The sequence below is a fragment of the Vigna unguiculata genome, chromosome 7, assembly GCF_004118075.2.
Source record: "Vigna unguiculata cultivar IT97K-499-35 chromosome 7, ASM411807v1, whole genome shotgun sequence".
NCBI classification, from domain to species: Eukaryota; Viridiplantae; Streptophyta; class Magnoliopsida; order Fabales; family Fabaceae; genus Vigna; species Vigna unguiculata.
Window position 1 is genome coordinate 12,991,153 of NC_040285.1, and position 22,312 is coordinate 13,013,464.

The window sequence follows — 22,312 nt, forward strand, 5'->3', positions numbered from 1 at the left end:
TTAACTAAATCTTAATATATTATTTAAAATAATTATATACAATACATTTTTTAAAAAATATATATAAATATAAATTTTATCATAAAATCAAGTAAATAATTGTTATTGAATTTTATAAAATAAAATATTTATATTAAATTTAATTATATTTTTATAATTTTAAATTAATTTGATAAATACACGTTTCTAAAATTCGGAACCCGTGGATACAACAACAACGTGAGAGTAGCAAGAATATAGAGAGGAAATATCTTTTAGTCTTTTACCAAATTACCACTAATAATCAGGAAGAAAAAACTTTTACAAAGTCTGTGAAGAAAGTTGCAACTCCTTCATTTCCGTTATTTGAAAAGCCACCGTTGATAATTTTGTAAAGCCTCTCATTGTTGTGGCCACGGAAAGTGACACATCAATATATAGCCAGTGTAGTTATGGTTGCGACTATTGATCTTTGTACTTAAAAAACTGTGCAACTAGCGTAAATAAAAATACTTAACACTCCAATACGTAACATTATTATTTTGTTTTCTATGTAACCCAGTATCCAGATTTACACGCGATTAGCAAGAGTTTAGATCACACAGTTCTCTTTCTTGTCGTTGTACCACTTTTTTCCCTTGTCTTTCTATTCAACTGCAAGCATTATTGATCATGAGCAGTTTGAGCAGACAAAATTTGAATAAGTAGATCGTAATTTTACAGTTTCTAAATATCTCCATGTTGTTTAGGTTAAATTAAGTATCTAAACAGGATAACACCGGGAGTTGGGTGTCAGAATCAATGTCAAGTAAATAATTTCAACGTTGTCTAGTAATTTGGCGAGATCATCAATAGAAGTAATTCATCAAAGTTCAAAGAAATCTTAACGAGTTTAAGAAATATCCACGAGGTATTCAACCTAATCGTGGTATTATAAACCACTGTACATGAATCTAATTACCAAAACAATGATCAAAAAACCACAACCAAAGATGAGGGACCATTCACAAAAAGAATCCATACCATGAATCAGGCCTTTAACTCCCTTTCCCACATCACGCTGCACGCTTTTTATTGTTAAACCTGGTCAACAAGACAACTATTTCAAATCAAAAATAGCATATGAATTGTTATTCTCAAACATCCGGTCCAGAACTCACCCTACTTATTATAAAGTCACCTTATTTGCAATCGTCCTATTCGGCCAACCAACGTTACTGCTTTTTTTCTTTTTTATCGGAAAATGTTAGTTGTTAGTATTTTATTAGTGTGGGAGTTCATCACACAATCTCTCCCACCCTCCCTTCTAAACCCTTCAAACCAACCTTATAGTTTCAAACCAAACTCTTTTCCAACTTTACCACTAAGCCAACCTATAGCTCCGCCAATGTTACTGTTTGTGGGTTGTTCAAATGACAACTTCAATGATATGGAATAGTATGTGTGTATGAAATTTAAACCTACTTTTTAAGATGACAGTAGAATCCAAGTAATTGCTGCATTTGTCATGCTTCATGCCTTGGACATGAGAAGTATTAGAAAGTTATCCCTAAGTTGCAGTATCTTTAGAGTCTACTTGAATTCTCACTTCAAGGATGGGTGATTTAGTTCCATATCAACTAGGGATATGGCTCAATAGACTACAAATGGGATACAAATAAGTCCGTGTTTTGGGGACTAAATAAAACATAAACTCACTTTCTCAGCCTACTCTAATACCATGGAGACAGAATAAAATATTTAATATGTATAGAGGTAAAATATAATCATATTGAAATATTATGAAGGAATATAAGTCGACGTAATTGCAAGTTACAATTCATTATTCAGGGACACATGAATACCCAAAACAGTACAACAAGATTTATCCGGAATATTTATTTCCGGTGTCTGTTTTAAGATCAGCATATGGGTTTTACTGGTGAATGATCATAATAAAAATATGAAGCATTATTGCTGATGGTTCAAATTCAGGAATCGTAAAGGTCCTTTATTTAAGTCGTAGACGTGCCTGTGGGCTTACATTTGGATTCTGGAGCATGAAAAATCTGGGGGCATCTAATGATACTACACTTCCATCACAAATATCAAATAGATTTTTCTGGTTACAGAAAAGCAGGCCAGGAGAATTAATCAAGGGATGTTTGCTAAGAATAAGATGTTTTTTGTTTCCTAAATAAGTGCTGGAACTTCTGTGTATAATCTACCTAATTGATCTATGAAATTATTAAGTTTAATAATAAATTTGGTAGCAGAACTGTCAACATAGGAGGCTCTCACTGCGAACTCCTACAACCAATAACACCAACTTTCATTGTTGTTGCAATCTTTGCAGAACCTTTGTTTTACAGTGCGAAGTCCTACCAGATTAGATAGTAGAACTGGTTGAGTACAGCAGATACCCAAGCTCAACAACCTGAAAAACAGCAGAAAATTCATTCTGTATACAGCTTGAATGTGAATATTACCTAAAGCGGTCTCAATTGTGTCATACAGTGCTCAAAGGAAGACTAAGTCGCTTGACCAGGGCTATAGACCAAAGGAGAATCATAAATTTGATGCATACAAGACTTAATTATAACACCAATGTTATGAAATTCAATGATTCCAAAGATTACTCACGCTTGCATGTTGCTTAATACAGTTAAGGAGATTTGGGACGTTCTTGAGCAACCCTACTCAAAGGCCAAGGACATTGCTTAGACGTAGGGGTAAAGGCAAAAGCTTTAGCAGCAGAGAATAGGAACAAGTTTGTTGCAAAATAATTGCTAATCAACTCAAGTTTGTGCAGATGGAGCTAAATCTTTATAAACCTCTCGATTTGGGATGTTCTCGATGAAACCTATTCAAAGGTAAGGACATTGCTCAGGCGTAGGGGTAAAGGCAAAAGCTTTAGCAGCAGATAATGGGAACATGTTTGTTACAAAAAAAACTTCCTAACCAACTCAAGTTTAGGTGGATGGAGCTAAATCTTTATAAACTTCTCGATTAGCACTGTTGAAATGTAATGTTATTTTAATTATTTTGTCTCCTTTGTGTGTACGCAGCTTTAGTGTTAGGGTTTTAGGCAAGTGACTTGCCTCTTCTTTACATCATAAATTATATAGGATTAAATATGTTTCAAACTTTGATGCAATTTGATCCTTAAACTTAAAAAATGAATAAATATAATCTCATCATCTAACGGCATTAAAATTTCTTTTACAAGTCAAGCAGTGTGTTCCATGTTGGCATTTCCACTATTTACACGTGCCTTCTGCAGTACATTCCTCGTCTTCTTAATCTTTCTCATCCTCTTGTTCTTCCACTGCCATTTCTTCCTTTTTCACTCCCTCCACCTTCATACCCTCTCTCACAGCTTTCATTATTGACCTCTTCATCCCACCACACCCTCTAACACCGTATCATCTTCCCGGAACACCATCTTCTCTACCGCTCCACCCCGTCAAGTTCAGGTTCGGTCGGTCCTCTCTATAGGCCGTTATGACGTGAATTGCACAAGTAGTCAATTTTAATGTATATTATGTTGTCAGATATGGTAGGCTATTGAAATAATCTAAGAAAAATTATTGGATTAGAGTTTAGCGTGTCATTAGAGTTAATCTACAAATGAGATTAACCCTTCCTTTTAAAGTTTATTAGGTAAGAATTAGCTGGATTTTGGGAGTCAAGTTCTGAATTTTTCTTCTTATCTCCATTTCGTGTTTCTCTCAAGTTTGAATATCCGGGTGGTACTTCACTTCTTATTTTTAATTTTATTGTGTAGAAAGTTAAAAATTTGGACAGTTTGGTGTTTTAAGATGTGGGTATTGTTCTCTTTCACTACCCCAAACGTCGAGGATATTGACAGTAAAGTACTTAAGATTGAGACTTAAAAATATAGGAGTAGTGGACAACATGACCACTCTCCCTTTCTTCTATATATAATGAAGCAAGTACATATGGAATATGAAAAGACTACTCTAAGATACTAGGCATGATTAGATACAGCAGTAGATATGGCAGTAGATAGTTCCCCACACTCAACACCCTATACATAGGGTTAATGATACAATAGGTAATAATTCTAACATTCCCCCTCAAGCTGGAGCATACAAATTGTATGAACCAAGCTTGGAACAAATGAACTCAATCCGAGGTCCCCTTAATGACTTGGTCAACACATCTGCAAGTTGGTCATTTGACCCAACGAACTCAGTACAAATTTCCTTCGTCATCAATTTTTCTCGAACAAAGTGACAGTCAATTTCTATGTGTTTAGTTCTCTCATGAAACACTGGATTTGATGCAATGTGGAGAGCAACCTGGTTGTCACAGTACATCTTCATGGTCTGAATTTCACAGAAGTTAAGCTCTCGAAGAAATTGCTTTAACCATATGAGTTCACACGTGAGAGACGCCATTACCCGATATTCAGCTTCAGCGGTGGATCGAGCCACTACATTTTGCTTCTTACTTTTCCAAGAGATAACATTTCCTCCAAGGAGGACACAATATCCCGTAGTAGAGCGTCTGTCAATAGGAGAGCCTGCCCAATCAGCATCACAGTACCCAGAGATTTGAACATTTCCTTTATCTTCATATAGCAAACCTTGTCCTGGAGCCTTCTTGAGGTACCTTAAAATACGGATGATGGCATTCCAATGTCCAAGACATGGAGTCTGCATAAATTGGCTAACAATTCCAACTGCGAAAGATAGATCAGGCCTCGTAATAGTGAGATAAATTAACTTTCCAACAAGCCTCCTATATCTCTCTGGATCGGAGAATAATTCGCCTTCTTCTGTTGTTAACTTCTGATTTGGGTCCATAGGACTCTCTACTGGTCTACAGTCAATCATACCTGTTTCTTGTAATATTTCAAGAGCATATTTCCTTTGAGAGATTACAACTCCATCTTTTGACTGAGCTACTTCAATGCCCAAGAAGTATTTGAGGCTTCCGAGATCCTTGGTTTGAAAATGTCTACACAAGTGCTCCTTCAGTTGAGATATTCCAATAGTATCATTTCCTGTAATAACAATATCATCAACATATTCCAGGAGAGGTATGTTTGTAAAAGACTGAGTGATCTGCATCACTGCGTCTTAACCCAAATTTCTGAACAATGGAGCTGAATTTTCCAAACCAAGCTCGTGGTGATTGTTTGAGGCCATATAAAGATCGATGCAATTTGCATACCATACCAGACTCCCCCTGAGCAACAAACCCAGGAGGTTGCTCCATGTAAACTTCCTCCTCAAGATCACCATGAAGGAAGGCATTTTTTATATCCAATTGATGAAGCGACCAGTGACGAATTGCTGCCATTGCAAAGAAGAGGCGAATAGTAGTCATCTTGGCCACGAGAGAGAAAGTGTCACAATAGTCAAGGCCATAAACCTGAGTGTACCCTTTTGCAACCAATCGGGCTTTGAGTCGATCAACCTGACCATCGGGGCCAACTTTAATTGCATACACCCATCGACAACCAACGGCCTTCTTGCCCGAAGGGAGGGGTACGAGCTCCCAAGTTTGATTGCTTTCAAGAGCCTGCATCTCTACAATCATGGCTTGTCGCCATCCAAGATGATCAAGTGCTTCATTCACATTTTTGGGAATAACAACAGAAGACACGGAGGATGAAAGTGAACAATAGGAAGGCGATAATCGGTGATAGCTAAGAAAATTATAAATGGGATGTGGATTTCGAGAGGAACGAGTAACTTTTCTGAGAGCAATGGGCCAACCTGAATCACCTTCACCAGGAGTCGTGGGATCAAGAGACGAGGGAGAAGAATCTGAAGTAGGGGATTCACCATGTTCTTGAACAACTGGACTATTCGTCAGCGTCCTGTGTTGGAGAGAAGCAATAGGTGGAGATGATGGCTCAGGAGGACTTTGGTCGAGACTTGGAGTGATAGGGACATTGGAAATATTGTACTCAACCACGGGAATAGGAAGGACCTGCTGTATGACATGGACATCTTGAACAGATGGAGAGAAGTAAGGGGTCTGTTCAAAAAATGTAACATTGGCAGACATGTAATATTTCTTGGTTTCAGGAGAGTGGCATTGATACCCTTTTTGAAGTCGTGAATAGCCCAAGAAAACACATTTGAGAGAGCGAGCAGAAAGCTTGTCTAACCCGGGAGACATGTCATGAACAAAACATACACAACCAAAAACTCTAGGAGAAGTGTGAAAGAGAGGATTTTCTGGAAACAGAATGGAGAAAGGGACCTTATGATTGAGAGAGGAAGATGGCATCCGATTAATAAGAAAACCTGCAGTTAAGATGGCATCTCCCCAGTGATGGACAGGAACATTGGCATTAAGCAAAAGGGTACGAGCAGTTTCAACTAAGTGTCTATTTTTTTCTTTCTGCTATACCATTTTGTTGTGGCGTATGAGGACAAGTAGACTGGTGCAGGATACCATGGGAACTCAAAACATTAGAAATAGCAAACGAAAAGTACTCTTTGGCATTGTCACTTCTTAAGATTTTGATTACTTAACCAAATTGATTCTTGATTTCATTCAAAAAGGATGTGAAGAGGGATAACAATTCAGAACGATCTTTCATAAGATAAACCCAAGTACATCTCGAATACTCATCAATGAAAGTAACAAAATACCTAAAGCCAAAAGATGAGACACGACTAGGTCCCCAGATATCGGAATGGATGACATTAAAACTAGAAGTACACTTTGATTGAGACCTTTTAGGAAAGGTAGATCTAACATGTTTTCCTAGTTGACATGACTCACATTCTAAAGTCTGGAGACTACGAAGTTCAGGAAACATTTTCTTTAACTTGGACAGGTGAGAGTGACCAAGCCGATCATGTAACATTTTAGGATTGGGAGCTGCAACACATGACACCCATGGACGAGATCCAAAATGGTATAATCCGCCCGCTTCATATCCTTCTCCAATCTGTCTCCCCGAGCCACGCTCCTGTATAACAAAAGATTTGTTATCGAAGGTTACAGAGCAATTCAATGTTTTGGTTAACTGACTTAAGGAAATTAAATTGAAAGGACAATTAGGGACAAAAAGGACAGATTTTAGATTTAAGGAGGGAGATAGGATGGTTTGACCGACTCCCTTTGAGGATGTTTTAGAACCATTCGCAAGGGTTATAAAATGAGATTTTTCTTAGAATGAAATGGTTGAGAACAAGGAGGTATTACCAGAAATGTGATCAGAAGCACCAGAGTCAATTACCCATGAATTGTGACCTTCCATGGATTGAGAGATGCAAACAGTTGATGTACTTGGAGCTTGGGATGACTGTGCCAAGCTGTTGGATTTGAGTCGTAGGTACTCTTGATACTCGTCCTCAGTGAACTTGGAGTCAGTAGTCTCTGCCTGGAAGACATTGGTTGTTTTGGCAGGAAATCCATGTAAAGTGTAGCAGTTTTCTTGGGTATGACCCATCCTTTTACAATACGTACACTGAGGACGCCCACGACCTCCACGTCCACCTCCTCTAGTTCCACGACCTCCTCTTCCTCGGGTGGCGACCATGACAGATGGTTCCATTACAGCAAGAGTTTCTGGAGTTTGAAGAGTTGGAACACGTATCATGCGGGAGATCAAAGTTTCCATGGAAGGAACCTCATGAGAGGTCAAAAGCTGATCTCGGATATGATTAAAGTCTGGGTGTATAGCGCGGAGGATCATTACCATATAGTACTTGTCAAGCTTTTTCTTCATTTCATCTAGAGAGTCGACTTCCAAGAACATTTGAAGTTCTTCCACAGCAGCTTGAGCATCATTCATGAATGAAATCATATCATGGTTAGTCATTTTCATAGATGCCAACTTGTTCACCGAATCATAGAGGCGCTGGATATCATTTGCATAGATATTCTGAGTTCGCTTCCAAAACGAGTGGCATGTTTTGAAGGCCCGTAGGGACATCAAAAGTCGTGGTTCCACCGTTCAGCTTTTTCAGAAGGCATGTGGCTGCCATCTTTCTCAAGGTGGTCGTGATGTCCTTGACCGAGAAACCACATCTCGACGGCAGCGGACCAAGATAAGTAATTTTGGCCATTTAGTTTCTCGAAAGTGATGCAGGGGCTTCCGGAGAATGAAATAGCACTCCCAGTACCTCCAGTGGCCATATCTGATCAAGAGAATAAACAAAAACAGAGAGGATCCCGAAAAACAGTGAAACAGTGACGATTTTCGAATACCCTAGGGAGATTTCCACAAGGGGTGCTACTGGACTTCACCAGAACAGAGGTTTGAAGGTCAAATCGGGTAGAGGAGGCTCTGGCGACGGCTATGGAGGTGGCGCGACGACAAACCGGCGACTGGACGGCGGCGCGTGGGCGGCACGCGCCTGACTGCAGCGAACAGAGATGACGCGCGTGGGGCGCGTGGCGACGGCGCTGCCTGTGACACCGGCGGGGTTGGCTGTCGCGCGGAGAGGCGGTCCAGATCCGGTGGTTTCCGAACGGAACTGCGTCGGTGGACGGCGGCGGACGACGGCGGACAGCAGCGGAGAACTACAGACAGTGGCGGACAGTGTTGAAATGTTGTTTGATAGTATTGGGTAGTTCAGAAACGAGGTTCAAAGGACTTGGACAGCCGCAGACAGCGGCGGTGACTAACGGCGGACAGCGGTGACGGATGGTGGCGGACCAGATGAGACAGAAACCAGAGCGGGATCGACCCGCTCGGATACCAACTTAAGATTGAGACTTAAAAATATAGGAGTAGTGGACAACATGACCACTCTCCCTTTCTTCTATATATAATGAAGCAAGTACATATGGAATATGAAAAGACTACTCTAAGATACTAGGCATGATTAGATACAGCAGTAGATATGGCAGTAGATAGTTCCCCACACTCAACACCCTATACATAGGGTTAATGATACAATAGGTAATAGTTCTAAGAGTACCCAAATCTTTGTTTTCTGAACTTAAATTCATTATCATATTTGATCTAAACATTCTACCTAATGATGAATGAAGCCATAAAGTTGAATCCTAGATTTTCCAAAAGATCCACCAAATGCGTATAGATATTTTAATCTCAGGGAATGTTCTCTCTCTACACATGGAAAGCTATAATTTAATTTAATAAGAATAATTAAAATAATGTTAATAATACCTGCTCGATGATGGTGAAGAAACCCTACAAGGTGATATCAGAGAGGCACCATCCTTAATTTCTTTAAGCTCGTGATCCTGAATTATAACATCCAAAAAGAAACAGTTAAAAGGTATTATTTGGAAACATGTTTAGTGTGTACATGAGATACGATTTAGTGTGCAGAATGTCTACCGATGGCAACCAAGGAAAAGTTGCACCATTACACAAAGAAATCACATACCGCGTCATATATTGGTATTTGATTGCGCCAAAATTCTAAGGGAGGTAAAAGCAACCTGCCTGCAACATAACCCACACAAAAAGATTATAGTCCGGAATAAATGACGTTTCAAATTACATCAAAAAGGTTAACAATAGCATTGGGTGAGCGAGTTGGTTAACAAAAGAGTGCATGAAAATAATATAAAGAACATCTATTACCTATAAGCCTAATAAGTAGTTTACGATCAGACAGTAATGAAAATTTACCAGATCTGGATGTTCTGAAACTCGATAACTCAGGAGAAACAGTGGATTTTTTCTGTCCACTTCCCTTGGTCAATTGACTTCGATCTCTTAATCGCGAATTTTTCCCAGCAGAAGCAGATTTATTCAGTGTTCCCTTAGACCTGCCCACTTTTTTCTTATGACAGCCTTCGGTCTTTGGTGACAATGTTCTAGAAATTATGGATGCAGATTTTGTAACTATCTGTTCAGATGATGTGCGAATTTTTCCCTTGGTCAATTGACTTCGATCTCTTAATCGCGAATTTTTCCCAGCAGAAGCAGATTTATTCAGTGTTCCCTTAGACCTGCCCACTTTTTTCTTATGACAGCCTTCGGTCTTTGGTGACAATGTTCTAGAAATTATGGATGCAGATTTTGTAACTATCTGTTCAGATGATGTGCATAGTTGTCTCCATGATTGTGACTGAATAGGTGTTTCTGGACTTTTCGGTTCCACTACATTACAATTATCCAAGGCCGCTACTGAAGTATGGTTCTTATTATTTGGATTCTTCGGAGGCAATCCAGAAGCAGACTGTTTCTTCCGCTGGAATACTTCAACATCATGCAACTTGGCACTTCGTCTTTCCCTACCTCTACTACAAGCAACATTAACACCATCCACATCCTCTGACACATTGCATTCATTTTCAGGGAATGCCTTTTCCTGATCACCCTGCACCTTCTCCGGTGATGCCAAAAAAGTAGGAATAGAATTTTCCACACCTACGATTGCAACTAAAATATCTATATAGAAATTGGATAGAAAGGAAATGATAAAACATCAAACAAATGCAAGACATGAATTAAAGAAAATGTAAATAGTTTACAATCATCGACTGAATATTCACTCCTTGTTTGTGACTGTATGGGTGTTGTCGGACTTCTCGATCCCTCTACATCACAACTCTCAGAGGCCATTGAAATACCTCCAGAAGCAGCCTGCTTCCTCTGCAGGCATGCTTTAATATCATGCAACCTGGCACTACGTCTTTTCCCACCATCACTACAAAAAAGATTAACCCCATCTATCCCCTTTGACACATTGCAATCAGATCCAGGGAATAGCTTTCCGTGATCTCCCGGTGCCTCCTCTGGCGATATCAAAGATGTACGAGTGCACTCTTCTGCACCTGAAATGGCAATTAAAATATCTACAGAATCAGGATACACAGGAAATGATAAAACACCAAACAAGTACAAGAAATGACTAAAGAAAAATGTAAATCAATACAAACATCATTCGAATATTTACCATTAGATAAAATTTCTGGACAGCTAGCTGGTACATCATCAAGAAAAGCACTACCCAAATCATTGCCAGTGATTGATTCCTTTCTGGAGAAATCTAGAGCATGGCTTTCCCAGTCTGGAGGGAAGCCAAATAGAAATCGGTTGAAAACCTGCCAATGAAGAAAAAACCAAACAAAAGTCAATTCCAGACATTACGCATCGTAAAACAAGGGACAACTATCACCATAAACAATATTCAAACCAAAAACATTAATACTTATACGAAGACGATGCACACCATATAATACACCAAAAATTTAGAACAAGGCTTATCAAATAGAAAGGGAAAAGGGAAAACACCAAATAAAAATAATTGAACTTCTCGCATAAGCTAAAGTAACTTACACAATTAATTTCCACATAACCTATCTCTTTTAACTTTTATAAAACCTAAAATGCATAAGTTGATTTTAGCCATTAAGATATTATAAGTTGATTTTATCTTCTTATCCTCTTATCCACAAGTTTTTGCAAAGAAGCTTATCCAACCACAAAATGCTAAAACCTGAGGGTTGAAACCGTTTTCAATAGTGCGCTGCTCGTTGATGAAGCCACTAATTATGACATATATCCCATCGACAGTCTCGAGAGAAAACTCGTCGTATCTTTTGATAATGGGAGAAGAAACAAACACGCGCATTGCCTCATCCCTGAATCAGAAAATCAAATCGTTACACTAATCACACAATTCCGTCAGCTCAAACACCACTGTTCCATCCAAGACGAACTGCCTCGAGGCGATTGAAATGCGACATGGACATTACTCGAGAGCACTCGCGAAAACCCTAACCCGAAAAGAGAGAGGAATCTTAGACTTACTTTCTCGATGAGACGCCAGCGATGGCTAAACGCTTTCCTTGGAAGTCGTCTTTGGCTTTAACCAACCACCAATCATATAAAGTGACCTTGGGAAATGAAAAAGAAAACGTTAGAATTGAAAATTGGAGAAGGGGGAAATTGAAAGAAGGATTGAGAACGAAGGGAGCGTAAGTAACCGTTCGTCGGAAAAAGCATGATTTGGTGTCGTTTGAAGGAGTTGCAGTCGGAGTGGAATCAGCCATTAGTGGATTGTGTTCTCTCTGTTAGCTATTCCCGCGCTAAACCATAGCTGTAGCTTCTAGAACGGTGCTTTCAAATTATATGGCGCAATCTATAAACATGAACATAAACAATATCTATAAACATAAACAATAGACGATCTATTAGTATTATCTATTATCTATTACTTATTATTAAAAGAAGCATTTTTACTTTAAAACGGGTCAAGAATAATTTTTCATTTTTTTATCATTTCACACACTTTATTTAGTATTTTGTCTGAAATAATACTACCATTTTTTTAATTTACGCAAATACCACTTAATTAATATCCTCATCATTTTATCTTATTTTTTTAAAATGTCACTCAACACATATTTCTATTATAATTTTATATTATTAGAATTATAATTATTGGTATTACTATTTTATTAGCAACAGTATTATTAGTATTGATAATTTTACTATTATTAATATTATTCTTATTATTATTATTATTATTATTATTATTTATCAGAATTATATTAGAATTATTATTTTTATTATCATTATTAGTAATGTTACTACATTACACGTTATCTTTTATCGACAAGTGTTATAAAAATTAATTTTTTCGTTATTTTAAAATTCTGGTACAAAAGATTCAAATTCTACCAAAGTCAATTTGTTTTTATTTTTTCATTTATTTATGATTTCAATTATAATATTAATTATAAGTAATATTATTATTTGTAATATTTTTATAAGTATTATTATTTGTAACTTTTAATAATATTATTATTATAAATATTATTTGTAGTGATAATAGTAAAATTATAACCAATATTAGTATTATTATAATAAATTAATTATAAGTAATATTTTAACAAAAATATGTCACAACTATAATATTAATTCAAAGTAATTTTACATAAGATAATGATAATAAATTGTTTAAATGAATAATAATATTTTAACACGAATTATGTTTATTTACTAAAATATTATAAAAATAAAATAGTAAGAAATGATAAACTTTTTTACTAGTACTATTAGCACCATGGTAGAAATAAACAATAAGATGTTCGAGCCTAAGATGTTTATTTAATTAATTGACTTTCTTCTCGTGAAACGTACTAAGATGTTTGACCCAATGCTATCTTAGGGAAGAAGGAAAAAACCACTGCTGAACAAGGTACTTGGAAGTCTCAAGCGAAGTGGTGCTGGACATAACCAATCAAAAGAGGGTTGGAGCTGAGCGAATTCAGTGGAACTCGAAGACGTTGATGTAGAAGTGTGGATGAGACCTAGGTTCTTTTACTTCTTAGGGTTGTTGTTTCAATAAAAATGGGTTTTAAGAAAGAATTAGGGACAACTCTTCTTCTTCGGTTAATTCCTTCTTCTTCTCACCATAGTCTCTCTAGTGGGAAAATCTGATACCCAATGTGCGCAAAGTAGCCATTCATAAAGATGGATTCTACCGTGCAAGTGAGTATTGTAAAGGAGGACACTATAAGGTAACTTGTACCTTTCTTTTCTTGAATCTAATGCTAATTGATTTTACACTTTTCTCAATCAATTTTCTATTATGTAAATTTTAGTTCTTTTATGAATGTTGTATTCTTTTTTACTTTGTTTATGAAGTTTCTTTGTTGTTCTTGTGACTTTCTTATTTTTTATTTATTCTTTTTTCACAATTTACATTTCTATTTATCTTTATGAATTTCTAAAATTAGTTTTGATTAACTAAGATATAGTTAGTCTTCTACCAAATAATGATAATAAATTGTTTAAATGAATAATAATATTTTAACACGAATTATGTTTATTTACTAAAATATTATAAAAATAAAATAGTAAGAAATGATAAACTTTTTTACTAGTACTATTAGCACCATGGTAGAAATAAACAATAAGATGTTCGAGCCTAAGATGTTTATTTAATTAATTGACTTTCTTCTCGTGAAACGTACTAAGATGTTTGACCCAATGCTATCTTAGGGAAGAAGGAAAAAACCACTGCTGAACAAGGTACTTGGAAGTCTCAAGCGAAGTGGTGCTGGACATAACCAATCAAAAGAGGGTTGGAGCTGAGCGAATTCAGTGGAACTCGAAGACGTTGATGTAGAAGTGTGGATGAGACCTAGGTTCTTTTACTTCTTAGGGTTGTTGTTTCAATAAAAATGGGTTTTAAGAAAGAATTAGGGACAACTCTTCTTCTTCGGTTAATTCCTTCTTCTTCTCACCATAGTCTCTCTAGTGGGAAAATCTGATACCCAATGTGCGCAAAGTAGCCATTCATAAAGATGGATTCTACCGTGCAAGTGAGTATTGTAAAGGAGGACACTATAAGGTAACTTGTACCTTTCTTTTCTTGAATCTAATGCTAATTGATTTTACACTTTTCTCAATCAATTTTCTATTATGTAAATTTTAGTTCTTTTATGAATGTTGTATTCTTTTTTACTTTGTTTATGAAGTTTCTTTGTTGTTCTTGTGACTTTCTTATTTTTTATTTATTCTTTTTTCACAATTTACATTTCTATTTATCTTTATGAATTTCTAAAATTAGTTTTGATTAACTAAGATATAGTTAGTCTTCTACCAAAAAGCCAAAACAAACATATATATATATATATATATATATATATATATATATATATATATATATATATATATATATATATATATATATATAATGGGAAGAAAGAGAGATTGGGTAGCATTGAATTCAACATTGGAAGGAAATGAGAGTTCAAAGGAAGAGAGTGCAAAGTAACCTATACCCAAAGGTTGCGCTATCGTGTAGAGAAGCGGACATCAAAGAGTGCAAAGTCGCCTTGAGTGTTTTAGGGTAACCTTTTTCTGTACAATACAATTCAATTCAGCTTTTTCCTTTCATTCTTGTTTAATTCTTGTGAATCTTTCTGGTTTCTTTTTTGTTTTATCATCCAAATATGTTTTAAATTTTCAATGACTCTTGATATTATATTAATAGGTGATGATATTGTAATGTTATTAAGTTTATATACAAATAAATTTATATTGTTATATATATATATATATATATATATTAACAGTTATAGTTATATATAAATTAATTATAAGTAATACTATCATTTGTAATATTTTTATAAGTATTATTATTTGTAATTTTTAATAATATTATTATTATAAATATTATTTATAGTGATAATAATAAAATTACAACCAATATTAGTATTATTATAATAATTATTATTATTATATTATATTATTACTATTAATTATTAACATTATTAATAATAAAGTTATTATTGTTATTAGTATTATTAATATGCAATATATTAATTTTATTTTATATATTATTGATATGAGAAAAAAAAATATAAAAAAATTATTATTATTATTATTATTAGTATTATTATCACTATTATTAATAATTATTATTATTATTATTAAGAATTATAATTAAGAACTATAATTATTGTATTATTATTATTATAATTAATATCATAATTAATTTAAAAATTTGACATTCAAAATACGTTATATTAGCCACCATAATTATAATATTATTATTAGTATTATATTATAATATTATAATATCATAACTAATTTAATATTATTTTTATTATGAGAACACATGCACTGCACTATGCATGTGTGTACGCATTTTTTAAATATGAAGGATATTATATTAGTAGATAATAATAATTTAAAAAATTAACATTCGAAAAATATTATATTATTAGTCACCATAATTATAATATTATTATTAGTATTATATTATAATATTATAATATCATAACTAATTTAATATTATTTTTATTATCCACTAGCGTAAACACATACAACTTGTGTGTACGCATTTTTTAAATGGTTAAATATGTTTTTGGTCCCTCAAGTTTTAGTGAATTTTAGAATTAGTCCCTCATCAAAACTTTATACCAATTTAGTCTTTCATCTTTCAAAATGCATGAATTTAGTCTTTTTAACCAAATTTTGTTAAATTTATCTAACTTTTCAAGCGCATTTCATGATAATATTTAAGTTAACATTGAAGCAAAAATGTGTCAAGCAATGTAAATAATTTAAATACTATCATGAAATGTGCTTGAAACGTTAGATAAACTTAACAAAATTTGGTTAAAATAACTAAATTCACGCATTTTGAAAGATGAAGGACTAAATTGGTCAAAAGTTTTGATGAGGAACTAATTCCAAATTTCGCTCAAACTTGAGGAACCAAAAACATATTTAACCTTTTTTAAATATGAATGATTTTATATTAGTATGTGATAATAGTGTAATGTTATTAAGTTAATATATAAAATAAATGTATATTTATTAAAAATAAAATGAAATGAATAGAGAGAATATTTTTTTTATGAATAAAAAGAAAGAAAAAAGATAAACAGTTTTATAGAAAATAGGTAAAAGTAACCGTTAATTTAAAAAAAAATAATAAATAATTATATTGTAAAGGGTATAATTGGTATTATAAAATGTGGACACAAAAGAGAAAATATTTTTTATGTATTGTTATAGAAAATTGTTATTATTATTATTATAAATATAATTGTTATTATTATTATCATTATTATCATTATTATAAACTATAATTATTATTATCAACTATAATTAGTATGATCATTTTTACTATCAACTATAAGTATTATCACCATTACTATTGTCTATAATTATTTATATTATTATATTACTATTATTGTTATTATTATTATTTCTATTATTATCATTAATAAGAACTGTAATTACTATTGTTTTTATTATTATGATTTGATACACTTCTTACTTTTACTTATTATGTACGAATTATGTTTCAATTACTTGCCTGTTTTGTTTGTTTTGTTGTTTATCTTTACATTTGAATAATATTTCAATTCAAACAAATCATTACTAAAATTAGTAAAATAATAAAACTAAAAAATAATTTTTTTATTATAAATAATTCTTTAAATTTAAAATATAATAATTAAGAGGATAAAATTGAAAAAACAAAAAGGACACCAAAGATGTTTATATCTTTATATGTGTAGTTGTATTATTATTATTTTTATCACTACGCGATATTATAATAGTGGTATTATTATTATTATTGTTATTATTATAGTTAGACACACATTTTACTTTTATTTATTAGTCAAATACTATCATGAAACACGCTTGAATGTTAAATAAACTTAACAGAAATTGATTAAAAGAATTAAATCCACGTATTTCGAAAGATGAAAAACTAAATTGGTCTAAAGTGTCGAAATTGACTAATTCCAAAATTTACTGGAAGTTAAGGGACTAAAAACATATTTAACCCTTATTTTAATAGTAACATTTACAATAATATAACTTAACTTTCATGATAGTTATTATTTTATTTTTATATTGTTATTATTATTATCAATTATAATTATAAATTTTATTACTATTATTATTATTGTTATTGTTATCAACTCCAACTGTAATTATAATAATAATTCTTATTATTATTATCAACTATAATTATTATGATACCATCAACTATAAGTATTATTATAATTATTATTAATTATTTCTATTATTATATTATTATTATTATTAATAAGAACTATAATTATCATAATAGTTATCATTGTTTATATTATTATGGTTAGATACACATTTTACTTTTACTTACTACGTAGGGATCATGTTCCAATTACTTACAATTTTTATTTGTTTTATTGTTCATTTGTCTGTATATATGAGCAATTATTTCAGTAAAAAAAGTTACTAAAATTGGTAAAATAATAAAATTGAAAAATAATCTTTTTATTATAAATTATTATTTAAATTTAAAATATAATAATTAAAAGGATAAAATTGAAAAAACATAAAAGACACCGAAGATGTTTATCTCTTTATATATGTAGTTGTATTATTTTTATTTTTATCACTATGTGATATTATTATTATTATTAGTAGTAGTAGTATTATGGATAGACACACATTTTACTTTTATTTACTACGAGATCACATCTCAATTACTTTCACTCTTTGTTTGTTTTGTTATTCATTTTATTTCTATATCTGTTTAATTACATGAATTAAAAAAAATAGTTACTAAAATTAGTAGAATGATACAACTGACAAATAATTTTTTATGATGAATAATTATTTAAATTTAACAAATACTAATTAAGAGGATAAAATTGTAAAAACAAAAGAAGACACAAAAATTGTGTATCTCTATATGTTTAATTGTTGTATTATTATTATCACTCTGGGATATTATTATAATGATATTATTATTATAGTTAGATATACATCTTAATTTTATTTTCTGAGATCATATTTCAATTACTTATCCTTTTTATTTATTTTGTTGTTGATGTATATTTTTATATATAATATTATAGATGATTATCGTTAACTATCTTAGTATTAGCATTTAGCATTAACATTAACTTTTATAGCATGAACATGATTATTGTCATCATTAGTTGGTTATTTTATTATTATTATTATTATTATTATTATTATTCGTAGTAGTGTTATTATTATAAATGTTTTTTTAATTATAAAAAATGTTATTATACCAAATACTTTTGCTAAATAGATTTTTAATCTTTTAAAAATTTAACAATTTACAAATTATATTAATATTATTATTAGTATTTTTAATGGTTAAATAAATATAATAACAATTGTATTATTATTTTAAAAAAACTTGAAACAAAAAAAATTGTCCGTGCGTGCAAATATCACCTTAAAAGTCAAATTTGTGAGGTTGAATTAAGCTTAAAGTTCACTTCTTACATGGTATCAAAGTAATTTTTAAAAAAGCCTAACCTAACAAGATTTCTTAGACATTCTATTCCACCCGTTATCGGGTCGCTAACATACCACCCATTTTTAGGCCAACACACGAGAGATTTACATACATCAGCGTGAAGGGGTGTATTAGAAATCTCACATTGAAGACAATTTCATACTATATAAATAGGGTGCAAACTTTACCTTTAGAGACGATTTTGTTGGGGTTGAGTTAGGTTTAAGTTCACTTCTGACAACGCATGAATCATAGGCTATTATAATTTCGTAAAATCAATTAACTACACCATATTGTGATTTTAATCTTATTTATTATATTTAAAACTGAATTTACTACTTCATTACTTTAATAATAACATTTACAATAATATAACCTAATTTTCATGATAGTTATTATTTTATTATTATTTTATCAATTATAACTATAATTATTATTATCAACTATAAGTATTATTATCATTATTATTAACTATAATTATTTCTATTATTATATTACTATTATTATTACTACTATTATTTAGTATTATATTATTATTATTATTATTAAGAACTATAATTATCATAATAGTTATTATTGTTTTTATTATTATGGTTAGATATACATTTTACTTTTACGTACTGTGTAGGGATCATGTTTTAATTACTTGTCCTTTTTATTTGTGTTATTGTTCATTTATCTTTATATTTAAACATATTTCAATTCAAAAAAATAGTTACTACAATTAGTAAAATAATAAAACTGAAAAATGATTTTTTATTATAAACAATTATTTAAATTTAAAATATAATAATTAAGAAAATAAAATTGAAAAAACGAAAAAGGACACCAAAGATATTTATCTCTTTATATATATATATATATATATATAGTTGTATTATTATTTTTATTTTTATCACTATCCGATATTATTATAGTGTTATTATTATTATTATTATTATTATTATTATTATTATTATTGTATAGTTAGACACACATCTTAATTTTATTTATTATGGGATCTTATCTCAATTATTTATACTTTTTATTTGTTTTGATGTTCATTTTATCTCTATTTGTGTAATTATTTAAATTAAAAAAAGTTAATAAAATTAGTAAAATGATAAAATTGACAAATAATTTTATTATGAATAATTATTTAAATTTGACAAATAATAATTAAGAGGATAAAATAGTAAAAACAAAAAGATGACACAAAAAATGTGTATCTCTTTATATATATATATATATATATATATATATATATATATATATATATATATATATATATTTGGTGTATTATTATTATTTCTATCATTACGGGATATTATTATTATTATTATTATTATTATTATTATACTTAGACACACATCTTAATTCTATTTACTACGGGACTATTTTTCAATTACTTGTCATTTTTATTTATGATTTTGTTATTGATGTATTTCTTTATATATAATTATAGATTACTATCGTTAACATTAGTCTTAGTATTAACATTGACATTAGTATTTATAACATAAACATTATTATTATTATTATTATTATTATCATTAATTTGTTATTATTGGTATCATTAATATTTTTATTATTATTATAACTATTCATAGTAGTGTTATTATTATAATTTGTTGTAATTATAAAAAACCTTATTATACTAAATACTTAACCTAAATAGATTTGTAATCTTTTAAAAATTTAATAATTTATAACTTATGTTAATATTATTATTAGTATTTTTAATGGTCAAATAAATATAATAAAAATTATATTATTATTCTAAACACATTTAAAAAAAACATACATACACGCACCAGTTACATATTATTATAATTATTTCGTAAAATCAATTAATTGCATCATATTGTGATATCAATTCTATTTATCATGTTTAATATTAAAATTATTATCACATCACTTAGATATACTACTTCATTACTTTAATAATAACATTTACAACAATATAATCTAATTTTTATGATATTTTATTATATAATATTTTCACTACTTTATTATCTTAATATACAAAATAAAAAATACAACATGTGCGTACACACTGGTCAGTCTACTAGTTTTCATTAAAAACATAAAAACATAATTAATATTGAAAATATTATTACATTTAATAATAATAATAGTATCGATAATATTATTGTTATATTTATTATTATTATTAACACTATTCTTACTATTACTTTTATTACTATTATTATTATTATATTATTTTAATTAATAATACTATTAGTATTAATATTAATAGTATTATTATTGTTATTTTAATTATTATTATTGTTAGTCTTTATATTATTTAATTATTATTATTATTATTATTATATTTTGTATATTTATTTTTAGCTTTATTATTATTATTATCACTATTAGTATTATTATTTTATTAATTTGAGGAGATAATAAACTACAAAAATTTAATTGGGACTCAATTGATAATTTTTAAATTTATCAAAGATTCAAAACATAATCAAACCAAACAAACAAAATTATTCGTACGAATACACATACACGCACGATGAGTACAATGACAATAAAAGCATTAACCATAAAATGACACATGTCGCATTTTCAACAATACATTCCAATAAAATTCAAAACATAATTCTATTTTTTATAATATTGTTTAGGGGTGACAAAGGGTTAGGATGATGTCCAGTTCGTGTTACAAAAACAGGTTAAGTTGAAGATTTTAACCAATCAACTCGATTTGTCTCGTCCGGTCTAGTTTGTCAATTTGATAGGCCAAAATACGGGTCAGCATGTCTTGGCACATTGGTCTATGTTAAAAAAATAAAATAAAATAAAAATAATTAAAAAGACTAATTTTTTATAATATATTTTTTTAATATGTAAATATATAATAGTATTGTAGTTTAAATCATTAACACCTACAAATTAAGTTTCAATAATTAGTTATAATTGAGGAATTTAACATGTAAATGTAATAATTATTTTAATTTATCTAATTAAAAACATTAACTAATCAATTAAAAGTTTAAAAAATATTTTATTTGATTAAATATGCTTTTAATATTAATTTATATGTATATATAAACAAATTTTAAAAATTAAAAAATTTAGAAAATAAATAAAAAAATAAAAAGAATTGACAAGCCGGCCCAGTCTGATTTATTAGCCCTTGTACGAGACGGGTTATCTATAACAATATATTTATAACAATATATAAATAGATACATTTCTCTGTCCACATTTCTATATTTTCATTTTATTCTTAATTATTATTTTTAAAATTATTTTATAAATAGGTTACTCTTAACCGATATTTTAAAACCTCTCTTTTTCTTTAACTGTTTAAAAAAAATTATATACATATTTATTTTTCTAATTTTATATTTAAAATTTATTTTAATAATTAGTTATATATTTCTTATTTATCTTAACTCAAAATTTCGAAAATATGAACAAATAATTATTAGGCTGGTTTTGGTTTTGTTTGACAGGCGGAGTCAAATCGAGTCGTATCCTTAATATTGAGTAACCTTCTCGTATATTTTATTTTTTCAATTTTAAAAAAATTACTTCAGTTTACAACCCTAATTCTTTTACTTCAGCTCACCTTTCCAACTTTTCTTTCACCTTATCGCTGTCACTCTCTTCGCTGTCGCTAATATCAAACTCCCTTT

At 30.4% G+C, this 22,312-nt stretch overlaps 3 protein-coding genes across 6 annotated transcripts; all 3 read right to left on the reverse strand.

Annotated features, from left to right (window-relative positions):
- Positions 1 to 332: 332 nt before the first annotated feature.
- LOC114192171 (kinetochore-associated protein KNL-2 homolog) lies at positions 333 to 12,031 on the reverse strand. 4 transcript variants are annotated; one of them, XM_028081801.1, is made up of 10 exons: positions 11,869 to 12,031; positions 11,693 to 11,778; positions 11,379 to 11,523; positions 10,836 to 10,983; positions 10,411 to 10,713; positions 9,563 to 10,318; positions 9,315 to 9,373; positions 9,092 to 9,168; positions 1,003 to 1,062; positions 333 to 633 (listed from the first exon to the last, which is right to left on the reverse strand). In XM_028081801.1, the coding sequence occupies exons 1-9, from the start codon at positions 11,932 to 11,934 to the stop codon at positions 1,035 to 1,037; spliced, it is 1,668 nt and encodes a 555-aa protein (XP_027937602.1). In that variant the 5' UTR covers positions 11,935 to 12,031; the 3' UTR covers positions 333 to 633; positions 1,003 to 1,034. The 4 variants fall into 4 exon arrangements, with proteins under 4 accessions (XP_027937602.1, XP_027937601.1, XP_027937600.1 ...); XM_028081799.1 differs by lacking the exon at positions 333 to 633 and adding an exon at positions 1,140 to 2,395 and having other exon boundaries at positions 841 to 1,062; positions 9,563 to 10,306; XM_028081798.1 differs by lacking the exon at positions 333 to 633 and adding an exon at positions 1,140 to 2,395 and having other exon boundaries at positions 841 to 1,062.
- Positions 2,305 to 5,563, reverse strand: LOC114192172 (uncharacterized mitochondrial protein AtMg00810-like). Its single transcript, XM_028081802.1, has 2 exons — positions 2,602 to 5,563; positions 2,305 to 2,508 (listed from the first exon to the last, which is right to left on the reverse strand). The coding sequence occupies exon 1, from the start codon at positions 5,055 to 5,057 to the stop codon at positions 4,059 to 4,061; it is 999 nt and encodes a 332-aa protein (XP_027937603.1). The 5' UTR covers positions 5,058 to 5,563; the 3' UTR covers positions 2,305 to 2,508; positions 2,602 to 4,058.
- On the reverse strand, positions 5,666 to 8,443 carry LOC114192173. The gene is made up of 2 exons (XM_028081803.1): positions 7,156 to 8,443; positions 5,666 to 6,919 (listed from the first exon to the last, which is right to left on the reverse strand). The coding sequence occupies exons 1-2, from the start codon at positions 7,886 to 7,888 to the stop codon at positions 6,882 to 6,884; spliced, it is 771 nt and encodes a 256-aa protein (XP_027937604.1). The 5' UTR covers positions 7,889 to 8,443; the 3' UTR covers positions 5,666 to 6,881.
- Positions 12,032 to 22,312: the final 10,281 nt, after the last annotated feature.